The following is a 12,538-nucleotide window of genomic DNA, read 5'->3' as shown; positions in this document are numbered from 1 at the left end:
GTCGAATGCCATCTCTCATTGGACGGGAGGAGAACGATAACTTGTTAAAAAGGTATTGGGGTTGTTGAAAATTTACCACACCGAAAAGTAAGGTCGCAAAGTGCAATGATCGACGTGCTTCCATTTTCAACATCTTACCACTGTTAAGATAAGGGGTGACATGAGCACGTGGAGGGATGGGAAAACAGAAACGGGCACAAGCATTCTGGATGCGTTGTAGGAGCGCCTTTGAACGAGCCAGCAAGCAACCGTTAATCACAGTATCCACATAGTTGAGTTTGGATAATATTAAGGTGTCGCATAGTTTTATTCTAAGGTCGATACTGACATATTGACGAACCTGGTATAGTACTCTCAATCTATAGTAGCAGTTTTTAGTGACATCGAGTACATGTTGTTCAAAACGCAAGCGCTCGTCTAAGATTAGGCCAAGGTTACGGGCCGTCGAGACTCGTTCGAGGCGATCCCTTATATTGATGGATGTATGTATTGAATGTTTAGCTTTCACCTTAGATAACAATATTTATATGAATTATATGACAAAACGACTGCACGCTGTGACCAAACTGGTTTGCAGCGATTTTTAAGGACTTTAACTTTTACAGTTGGTACTGAAACCTGCAAGACCCGTTGCCTGCCTACATCTTGACAAGCGGTTTGAATGGATCCACTGGCTCGGAGTCCACACTACCTAATAAATGCTAGTAAATAACCGGGTCCACACAGAGCGAGCATACGCGCATGTTTTATGATCACGATAAAACGATTATACGATAGCTTACCTACTTAGCTTATACGATAGCTTAGCCTAGCAATCGCCATGTCCCTCTGTCTATCCGTCTGCGGTTTTGTTCGTGAACTTTAGTACTAGAAAGCTGCAATTTGGCATCGATGCATAACTCATATATGGCGACAGAACGGTAAAATAAAAGCTAGAAAAAATATTTTTAGGGTACCTCCCAACCAAAACGTATTTTTTTTTTCACTTTACTCAATGGTGGTGGGTATCGTTGGATAGGCCTTTTAAAACGAATAATGGTCTCCAACAACCATTACAAGGAACCCTTACCAATACTCGTAGTATCGCCATGTCCGTCTGTCCATTGTCCATACGTTCGCGGCTTAGCTTCGTGATCGTTAGTTCTAGAAAGCTGCAATTTGGCATGGATACATAACTCATGCATGGCGACAGAATGGTAAAAAAGCGGCCAAGTGCGAGTCGGACTCGCGCATGAAGGGTTCCGTACCATTTAAGACGTATTAAAAAAAATCTACTTACTAGATCTTGTTCCACATTTTACCACTTTGGACACACATTTTACCACTTTGGAAGTGTCTCTCGCGCAAACTATTCAGTTTAGAAAAAAATGATATTAGGAGCCTAAATATCATTTTTGAAGACCTATCCATAGATAACCCACACGTATGGGTTTGATGAAATTTTTTTTTTTTAAATTTTATGACGTATTAAAAAAAAACTACTTACTAGATCTCGTTCAAACCAATTTTCGGTGGAAGTTTGCATGACAATGTATATCATATATTTTTTTTTGTTTTTTCATTCTGTTATTTTAGAAGTTAAGGGGGGGGGGGGGGGACACACATTTTACCACTTTGGAAGTGTCTCTCGCGCAAACTATTCATTTTAGAAAAATATGATATTAGAAACCTCAATATCATTTTTGAAGACCTATCCATAGATACCCCACACGTATGGGTTTGATGAAAAAAGATTTTTTGAGTTTCAGTTCTAAGTATGGGGAACTCCCAAAATTTATTGTTTTTTTTCTATTTTTGTATGAACATCTTAATGCGGTTCGTAGAATACATCCACTTACTAAGTTTGATCAGTATAGCTCTTATAGTTTCGGAAAAAAGTGGCTGTGACAGAATCGGACAGACAGACGGACATGACGAATCTATAAGGGTTCCGTTTTTTGCCATTTGGCTACGGAACCCTAATAAAAACTAGAAAAAAAAATTGTGTATATACAATGTTTTTTGGAAAAAAATGTTTTTGCTTTTACCCATTGGTTATGGTTAGGTTAAGATAGGTCTTTTAAAACAAATTCAGCTACTATATTTTGATAAAATATTTTCAGAAATAATCGCTCAAAAGAAAAAAAATGTGTCCCTCCCTCTAACTTTTACACCATGGGTCCAAAAATATCAGAAAACAAAAAGCTTAACAAGTAGGTACTTACTTACTTTCAATGGAAACTATAGCGAACGTGATCGGTCCAGCCGTTTATGAATTATTGCAAAAAGTCTTATCTTAGTAAACAATTACTAAAACTTCAAAAAATTATAAAATAAAGTATTATCCCGCTTTATATACGTTAGCAACTAATGCGTTTGAAGTCGGTGCCAAGTCAAATTGTTACAATAGTGGTTAATAATACCCCTAAGCAACTACAGGACAGCTTTCTTTCTTTCTTATCGAACTAACAAGGAGAGGGCACGGTCTGGGAAACTCACTTTGGGACCAGACTCCGTATAATAGTAGTCCTCCACTAGGGTGTTCAAACCTTTAAATAAAAGTGCCGAATGGCCAGTTACTTCAGAGAAATAAACCCTTAAAATTTCACGTGTAGCTTATATACTAGTAATTTTATCACCGCGCCAGCGTCTTCATAGTGTAGTCGGTTATGTACCTGTTTGTCGCGTGGACGCTTGAGGTTCGAGTCTCACTCTCGACTAATTTTTTTTTCCTTTTTAATTAATTATTTTTAATATCAAATAGATTTAATCAGAATACAATATTGATAAATGTTAAATTATTTATTTATTTATATTAACTACTTTTCCAATTATTGTATTCTGATTGAATCTATTTGATTTTAAAATAATTAATTGAAAAAGAAAAAAAAATAGTCGAGAGCGAGACTCGAACCTCGAGCGTCCACGCGGCAAACAGGTTCGTAACCGACCACACTATGAGACGCTGTCGCCGGTAGTAAAATTACTAGTATATAAGCTACATTTGAAATTTTAAAGGTTTATTTCTCCGAAGTAACTGGCCATTCGGCACTATTATTTTTAGGGTTGAACACCCTAGTGGAGGACTACTATTATACGGAGTCTGGTCCCAAAGTGAGTTTCCCAGACCGTGCCCTCTCCTAGTAAGCCAGGGTTGGCATACAGTTCGACGGATTTGGAAGTAAGTAAGTACCGAATTAAAACGTATGGCGTTATTCATAAACGCGTTACAGGCCTGAGTTAGCTATGAATCGTTTGTCTTTATCTGTCATTTTGACTTATGTATTTGTAAGAAAGGGATAAAACATAATTTAACTAATTCACGCTCGTAAAGTTTTATGAATAAGGGGGCTAGTTGCTAGCGTAGGTATATAAAACGGGATAATAGCTTATTTATCCTTTAAAAAAAAACGAGTAAATTTTTTTAGTAGTCTGGTTTTATGTTTTCTTTATAATATTTCTATTTTTTTATCAGATTAATTTCAATCGAAGTGGAAGGATACTTACGGTATTTCAATAGATAAACCACAACGAGTAAACAGATATATTACATAGGTAGGTAATTAAACCGATTAATTATGATTTGTTGAGATCTAAATCACGATCGGCATTGATTTTTAATACGTAAATCTATGATAAAGCATAGTGTATCGCTACAAGGGTTCGTATAAATAAATAAAAAACGAAGATAAGTGTCGCAGTTGTCATTAGCGTAAGTAATGATGTACAAGAAGTATACCGCGTTGGTGCTAGCTTTGGTGATCCTGGCGGCGGAGGCTAGCACCGCGCCGAAGCAGATGTTGGCGCCGCTGCTGCTGCAAGCCCAACAGTAAGTCCTAACTTGGTCGGTTTCAGAGCAGGAGTTCAAAATCGTGGCACGTGAGCGTAGGCCCGAAATGCCCAATTGATAAATAATCCGTAGCAATAAAGGTTGGGATTACCTGGTAGAGTATTTAAAAAAAGGCATACAGGTGAAGTTCTTATGAATAGGGTCGGTAGAAGTAGGGTTCGAAAAGTTGATTCTTGAGCGTTGCGAGGGTTTCAAGGCACGAAGATTAAACACATTTTGCCACCGAGTGAAACACAAAATGTATCACCACACCAATGCGAGGAAAATTTAATTAAATCAAATCCAAATGAAACCTCTTAAATATTTATCATTTTAAATAATAATTTATTAAAAAAATGCAATAATACTAACCAAACCAACATAAGGAAACAACTCAAAATTTGCATCAAATTATTTTGCTTCACAATTGGACAATCAAGAGAGACTTTACCAGCTGGTGTGGTGAAAAGTTACATAAAGCCTTTGTTCAATTTAATTTAATATCTTTATTTCGAAGTACCAGGATTCCATATTGCATCTGTACTGTATCTATCTACTGTGTTTACAAAAACGCAAATATACATACATGTATAGTACATTTTTGATTAATCCTAAACCAATCCACTTACAATTAAATTGTAAGTGGATTGGTTTAGGATTAATTAAACGTCTTATTTAACAATTTATATTTAATTAGTCGCGTCTTGTCATTTCCTCGTCTGCATCAGAGCAATTGCTGATTTTGTCACATTATTGTTGTATTTTTTAGATTTAAGTAATTTGATGTTAATTATTTGCTCGTAATTTTTACTGCTCTTGTTTATTTTTCTACTCTTGTATGTGTGTCGCAAGAAATAGTTCTTCCATTATACCCTGTTTTAATCACGTCCACATCACGTCTCAAAAAATCATCCACTAATCTAAGAAGTACTTTTACTACTTATTTATAGTAGGTACTTACCTGCGAAAGCATTTTCAAAGATCATAGATTAGAGATTAGATCTGTGATAATACCTATTGCAAACGGACGTAGATAAGTGGCTACTCAAAAGTAATACTTGATAAGGTATTTTAATGCTACGAGTACTAACGGATACGATACCTTTATAAAATTGTTTTGAATACAAAATTTATTGATATGATTATCAAATAATAGCTTAGATAACGTAAATAATATGCTCGTATCTAACTCAAGCAATAAGCTAAATTTCCTACTAATTATTTACGCAATTAAAGTAATTACCTCTCTATGTAAGTAATTGCTTAGAGAGACCAAAGAAATACTGAATAAAATTCTAGACATCGTAAAGGTACCTTATCATCGCCGAAGACCGTCATGGGTTTTCACAAATTTTACTGCAACAACTGGACATGTATCATGGTTGGTATTAAACGAGTCTATTCTAGTAACCACTAACCAATCGCTCCGTAAGCTCATGCGGATCAAAAGCACGCACGCAATTTTCTTAGGTCTGAACATTTCGTTAATTTCGTGGAGTCATAGAGAAATATAAAAGGTTATACCTACCTACAGTGCTCACTTCATACACGGCTTTCTTTACTTAATAATAATAAGTTGTATGGGGTTTAAAACTTATATATGGGTTTTCATCTATGTAAGTATGTACCTATGTTGAGTGATCCTCTAAGCTCTAAGTTACCCACATTACATATTTCTCTATGGTGGAACTGTAAATAACATACTCGTACTCATGGTGTTTGTGTTACAATAGTCCATTACAATACAAGTGCCCGTGGACCGGAGGGAGTGTTTTAAATCAACACGAGTTGCGAAACTTGCGAATTGCCCATTTGCACATGTATCGTACAACATTTTACGGTACATATGGCCCTTAAAATATCCTACATAGTTACGTAATTATCGCACTAGTGTGGTAAAGTAGCACCATATGTACTGTGAATATTTAAACTAATTTAAAGTTTTTGTTTACCAGTGGCGGCGCGTCACAAATATTCGTAGGGAACCCGGAGCTAATTTTGCTTTCATTTTCTCCATGAACCCGTTTGTGAAAGTACTCAACGGGCTGAAATTAGACAAGCCGGTGGGAATCGAGTTCTTTGAACGATCCGCCACTGTTGTTTACCTTTTCTGCTTTTGTTGAGACCTGAGTGAAAGCTTTCAAAACCGAACTTCTAATACCATAGCAAGGGACACAAAAAGTGGAATTTTTGCCTTGCGAGGGTTTCAAGACACGAGAGCTAGAGGTGTAACAGTTTTTTCGCCTTACCAACACGATGAAAATGTCATTATAGGTACTCGACTGCCGTAAGAAGGCTTTCTTGTGGCAAGTTATAAAATGATACTTTGTTTGTGCTAGGGAGAGATTCAGCGACCTCGGCATAACGGCGACCGTGAACGACTATGTCGACGAGACGATCAGCATGCTGGTGCCGCACATCCAGAACTTCGGCCTCGACCCCATGGAGCTGCCCGACATCGAGGAGGGCTTTGAAGTGGTTCGTTTCATTTACGATTTTTACGACCTGTCTACCCTAGTGGGTAGTGATCCTGCCTTTGAAGCCGATGGTCCTGTGTTCAAATTCCGGTAATAATATTTGTGTGATGAGCATGGATTTTTTCTTGAGTCGTGGGTGTTTTCTATGTATTTAAATATTTAAAAATAATTATGACCTTATCATATAAATCGTCGTCTAAGTACTCACAATATAAGCCTTATTGAGCTTACTGAGGGACTTAGTCAATTTGTGTAATATTTATTTATTTATTTGATCAGGCATTTCGAACGTGCACACAAAAACAACAAAAGATTATCAGTCGGGCGTTTACGAGTAATTCCCTCGGACTTTCTCCGTACATGTATTAGCGCTAGCGATATCCCAACCTGACTGACACCATTAAAAATCGTTTTAATAGTACCTATGTCTAGTGTATGTTCAAATTGGCCTGTAATTCTAGGTTAGTGGTACTTAGCCGGTGGTCTGCTGATCACACAGAACATCTCTTTGTTGACTTTATTCGATTAGTGAACCCTGGTTAAAAATAAATCTTGTTCAGTGGTTCTTTACTGTAGGATGGTTCCCTACAGTAAAGAACCACTGAACAAGATTTTCTGTCCACCATCATGTTCCACCATCTTCTCTGTTGCTGATCAACTTCGCCCAAATAAAATATATTAAATTCACAATAAAAAGGGCTGCGTATAAATAATTTTGAAGTAAAAAGAATCTATAATAACCTATATTCGCCCCCCGTCCCCAACTTCGCCTTATTTTTTTTAAATGTATAAGTACTAAAACTTATATTTACCAAAACCTAAATGTTGAACCTGCCCATAAATGCCATTATAATTGTAATTTAATGTAAGTTAAGGCGAAGTTATACAGGGTGATTCATGAGACGTGAGCAGGATCAAGCCTGCATATTCGGTAAATTATCAGCAACTGTTTCGTACCAGTATTTGTGAGATTAACGTTAATTTAATTTTTACTGCTCAAAAAAAAGAGTTTTATTTTATTTACGATATTTATGGTCACCCTCTTTGTTTTATCCATAATAAGTGACAAATTGAATGTCATCGGAGTGTGGTTACTTTTATAAAATCGTATCTCACTCAAGTGTGACATTTTATTTTCTTCATAATCAAACTGCTGTCATAACGGTTAAAGAGGTTTTATCTTTGTTAATTAATTGTTGTAGGGTGTCCATGATTGTAGATAATCAAATTTGTCCTTAAGAAAAAGTTAAATAACAGATAAAAACCGTGATTGTTTTACTTAAATATGATGTTGAACGATTCATTAACATTTACTGATTTTGTAGTCTTAGTCCAGCTCACGTCTCATGAATCACCCTGTATATAAAAGGCGAATTTAGGGTACGTGTTACTTATCTATCATGTTCTAGGTGTAGGTACTTAGCTATATAGCGGAAAAAACTATGCTTCTATTTCCTTGTAGAATTATGCCGGACACGATAAGCTACATACATTCGTCTTGCCGTCTCGTTTTCAGAATGAGACAGATGTAAACAGCTCACCCGGCTTGATTCTCCATGGAAATGCGGCCTATCAAATACAGGGTTTCTCCGGTTTCTTTATAATAGCGCGTTAACGCTCTGCTATTTTCTAATCAAATGTCTGACTACCACAGGCCAATCTGTGCCGCGAAGTGAATTATCGGCTTACCTTCACTCCCTTCTTAATTCTTATTGTGTTGTGTGGCGTGTTGTATCTCTATTCTTTATGTGATGAACGATGTAGACGGCACTTAACAACAGCATTAACTATCGGCATTAATTTTAATAACGCAGATGTAATGGATTTTTCTTTTTTAAGTCTAGGTACTTAATTTAATGGATATTTTTTGTATATTTTCCTCAATCAAAGTGAAAAAAGCAGAGCATAAGTATAACTCGGGCATAAATGCCCCATCTTATCCTCGACCTACTTAGTAGTATTTGTCCCGGATTAAGTACCTATTGCCAGTTTAGTATCATGGTATAAAAAACAGTACCTGGCGATAAATGTTGCACATCGTTCTTTAGACGAGGGAGAGAATATTACTTTAGGAAGCCGAAAATCCGATGTGCAATATTTATCGCGGTACTGTAATGTATCCTGTTTTTCAGGGTACCACCCATACCAAATGTTCTTTTACTTTTTTTTTGCGCTGTTTTTTTTTGTGTTGCCTGTAATGTATACATGATACTTACCAATAGCCTCCATTTTTTACGGAACCCTACACTGAGCGTGGCCCGACATGCTCTTGGCCGATTTTTTTATATTTCAATTTAATTTTAAATTAATCAGCCAGCCTTGTGTCGGTAGTAATAAGCGCAAGATTAAAATCCAAAACTAAAAAGAACGACAGTTTTTTGACCGTAATCGCACCTTGTTTCGATTCAAACATGATTTTTTATACAAAACTTGCCGAAACCGAAACTTTCGTGGGACACTACTAATAATCCCTTTATTTAGCGTTTCCTTATTATTTCAGAGATACCTACTAGTGACATACAGCGCGTGGCTGAAGATCCACGACGGCTACATGACGGGGCTGGTGAACGTGCAGCGCTCCGGCGACCAGAGCGTCAACTACTTCGCCAAGATGCTACGCGTGCGCGTCGTGCTGGAGTTCTCTGACCTCGAGGTAATTTTACCATCTCATCCCACCTTATTATCAATAATTATATTACTCTAAATTAGGCCCTAAGATCTTATTCACATGAGAGCCTAAAAAGCGTTGCGCGTTGTGTTAAATTAAAACCTGACGTGAGAAGTGCCGTACACTAAATTCGATTTGACGGCCAATACTCAAAGCCGACAAACCAACAAAGCACGATAAAAAAGCGCCCCCGCCATCGTGTGAATGAATACACGGGTATCCATTTGTGTCAATCAAACGCTTTTTTAACGCGTGTTGAAATGCTTCGTGACGAGCCACCTTTTGCTAGCAGATGCTGTCATAAAAGCCGAACATTTTCCTCTTGACCCCACGGTTTTGTGACCATCACGAGCCATTTTTGAGTTTCGAACTTGTTTTAATTGACCCCAGTTTCTCATTTAGTTTTGCGAACGTTACAGTGTTTAATGGACTTGTCTTATTTCAGTTTATCTACCAGTACCTATTGAAGGTGATGAGGATCGGCCCCACCGGCGGTATCCGCGGGTCACTGGATAATTTTAAGGTCGTCACTGACATTTTGCTCGATTTTAACAACGATGAAATCCATCTCCAACAATTTTCTTTGACTGACATTGGGTAAGTATAATTTAGAATAATGTTACGTAATTTCTTGACTCAATAAAGTATTGATAATAATAAAGTATCGTCGATAGAAACGAGTCTTCAGAGATAAATATAATTAAATTTTTGCGCTGGGCTATGTTATGTTATGTATGAACTGTCGCCTGCGGTATTTCCGGACCGATACGACCTTCAATCCTTCAAGAAAAGAGCATCTTAAATGCCGGCAACGCACTAACAACCCCTCTGGTGCTGCAGGTGTCCAAGGGCGGCGGTAATCCCCATCAGGTGATCCGTCTGCTCGTTTGCTTCCCCCTATCATAAAAAAAATGTTAGCTTTTTAGGTAGAAGAAGGCGCGGGCACTGCCTAGAGATTCTAATACTCATTTATTAATTACTAATTAATAATTAGTAATAATGACGGGTTAGCAGCTAGAACTGCAGACTACAGAACATAGTAGGTATGCTATGAGAGTGCTTCCTTACAATAAATAATGGGAAACCACATAAGCACAGAAAGTAATGTCTCTTTGTGCAAGTATACTTAGCTCGTGGTGAAAAACTAAGCGCGGGTTGTGCCGCTGTGGGGGTGGTAGTTGCATGGTGGTGCAGGCCCTATGCGTGCTACATACGTTGGGAGCATGACATTTTTTATAGAACAATTTTATTGGTTCCACATATTTCTTATTAACTTGCATTGTAAAATGTTTTGAGGTATACGCGCACTAAAACAATTCCCAGCTCATATTGTTGTAAAGCACTCGCATTCCCTCGTGTTCACAATCTCGGCACTTGTGTCTTGTGTGCAACGGTTACTTTCTGCAATTGTAACCCGATATCACTTATACAAATTATCGTAATTATATCATAAATTTCGTTTCCAGTCGTCTGCGCGTCCGGCTGACCGGCAACATTCTTACCGACTGGTTGATAAACCCCACCATCGCCGTGTTCGTGCGATTGTTTGACACCATCATTATAAAGGTTGTGGAAGTGAACATCCGCAACGTCATCCACGAGGGCATCGGCATCGTCAACTCCAACCTTAAGGCTGTCATCGATTTGCTCGAGTCCTTCAACTAAACTAGAATAACTAGATAATCAGTGGTTCCTAACCTTTTCAATATTGTCATCCCAATTTAACCCAATATAATTTTTTTAAAGATTCAAAGATTTTCATTGAACGTACAAAGATACATCTTATTTATAACTATTTGTTCGTGAAGCAGCTGCAGCCTGCATTAGTATGAAGTTTGTCGCAGCTATTTACGTCCAAATGATTTAAAACAATGAATACAAGCGATGGAAATACAATTTTGGGTGCCTCTTATCCCCATGAAACGGCTGTTTTACCCCCTAAGGTGCATCAACTAGATCTTAGCCTCTGGTTCAGTGTCCTAATACTAGTATACCGTCAATCAAAGGATCATTCATTATTAAACAGAACAGAGTTGCTTTTGTTTTGTTTTGTCTGATTTTAAAACAAAAGTAGTAGCGCGTGTTCAACACACGAACAATGTGCAAATCTGCCCGTAGGGCCAGCGAAGTGTATTAGGCTCACGGACGTAGATAATAAGGTGGATAGAGTACACTGGCCAAAAAGTGTGTCCACATGAGAAGTCAAAGCAGAGCCCTGCATCTCGTTCTAATTAGGGTGACCATAAGATATTATGAGATATTTATGTGGGACATTAGGATGAGTTGGGGAATGTATAGTTAGGCCGGGGTCTTTTGTCATTCGTGCATAGTAAGAGAGAATCATACTCCACACGCACGCAGCTGGTCAACTTTATTGTCACGCGTGCAATAGAGTATTTAAGAGCAAGTTAGGCCTGGCCAGCCACATTAGGGCTCACGCTAGACGACATCCATAATGTTTATTTAGGGTCGCCGTTATCGAAAACGATGAGGAGGACTATATATATATATATATATATAATTGCCCCAGAAAACTATATGTGTTTTTTTCTCTTCTGTAAAACGCTTTCAACAACGTCACTTAATTTAGTCGTTCTAAATGCTGTTAGAGATCGGTGTACTGGAATCGCGATCATGGTCAATTGTGAGAAAGGTGGTCCGCCGGCCGTCCGTCAATATCCCAGCTATAAATAAGAGCGAGACAGATATCCAGGGTCGTGGACCGGTACGCCAATCATTACAGTTTTGAACTAGGGCGCTTGTCCCTCTAGAGCACGGACATATTATCTTATATTCGCACTTAGGAATGTCACGTAATGAAAGACAAGAAAGGAGCTATACGGATGCAGTGCGATAGAAAGAGACTTTCTTATAAGACGTTTTTTGTACACCAGAGTTTTTACTGTTCTTGCCACACAATTTGACACAACAATAATGCATTTTTCATAGAAAAACTTCTTCGTGCTAGCGATGTTTATAGACTGAGCCTGTCCGTAGACGGAAAAATGTCAGCTCAATTGGAAATCGGAAAGTAGGTCCTTTAAGCCCTAGCGTAGCGTAACAACTAAGATTTTTACACAAAATAGTCTTCGTATATGAATAAAATGATAAATTATTAGCACAAAACGAAATAAAAACTTTTATTTAACTATGTAAACCGGCTTCTTACACTATTATGCTTTTATTAATGCTTAATCATAATTACCTGTTAAACAACACGACACTATTTTGACCGCAATAGGTTATTAATAGTTTCCTCCCCGACTGATTTATATTTTCTACTTAATTTCATAATATAGGTGTTACGATAAGACAAGACAAGACAAGACAAAGCATTTATTGCAATCATATTAAGTACACAAAATTACATAATATGTACCTTGCAAGGGCGCAGCAGTCTTATAACTAAATAACATCCATGTGTTTGTAGTTTGTAAATGAATAAATCATAAATGTCGGCCGTTGGCGACTACTGTCGAACTCAGAAATGGTCATTGGTCATGTTTTTTCATTTGTAGTCTGTCTCTTTCGCACTCATGGGATGTTCATATACATGTTGGCTTCCCTTTTGCACACTTCAGCTAA

General features: G+C 37.6%; 1 protein-coding gene across 1 annotated transcript; it reads left to right on the top strand.

Annotated features, from left to right (window-relative positions):
- Window positions 1-3,660: 3,660 nt before the first annotated feature.
- On the top strand, window positions 3,661-10,700 carry LOC133521621 (uncharacterized). Its single transcript, XM_061856693.1, has 5 exons — window positions 3,661-3,808; window positions 6,148-6,286; window positions 8,786-8,938; window positions 9,399-9,550; window positions 10,420-10,700. The coding sequence occupies exons 1-5, from the start codon at window positions 3,699-3,701 to the stop codon at window positions 10,616-10,618; spliced, it is 753 nt and encodes a 250-aa protein (XP_061712677.1). The 5' UTR covers window positions 3,661-3,698; the 3' UTR covers window positions 10,619-10,700.
- The last annotated feature ends 1,838 nt before the right edge of the window (window positions 10,701-12,538 follow it).

The sequence above is a fragment of the Cydia pomonella genome, chromosome 1, assembly GCF_033807575.1.
Source record: "Cydia pomonella isolate Wapato2018A chromosome 1, ilCydPomo1, whole genome shotgun sequence".
NCBI classification, from domain to species: Eukaryota; Metazoa; Arthropoda; class Insecta; order Lepidoptera; family Tortricidae; genus Cydia; species Cydia pomonella.
Note: the sequence above shows the minus strand (reverse complement) of the source record. Positions and strands in the feature narration are given on the sequence as shown.

Coding starts and splice junctions, on each gene's coding strand:
- LOC133521621 (XM_061856693.1), top strand. CDS start 3,699: ATGATGTACAAGAAGTATACCGCGTTGGTGCTAGCTTTGGTGATCCTG. Junction 6,287..8,785: donor TCGAGGAGGGCTTTGAAGTG/GTTCGTTTCATT, acceptor TTATTATTTCAG/AGATACCTACTAGTGACATA. Junction 9,551..10,419: donor TTTTCTTTGACTGACATTGG/GTAAGTATAATT, acceptor TTTCGTTTCCAG/TCGTCTGCGCGTCCGGCTGA.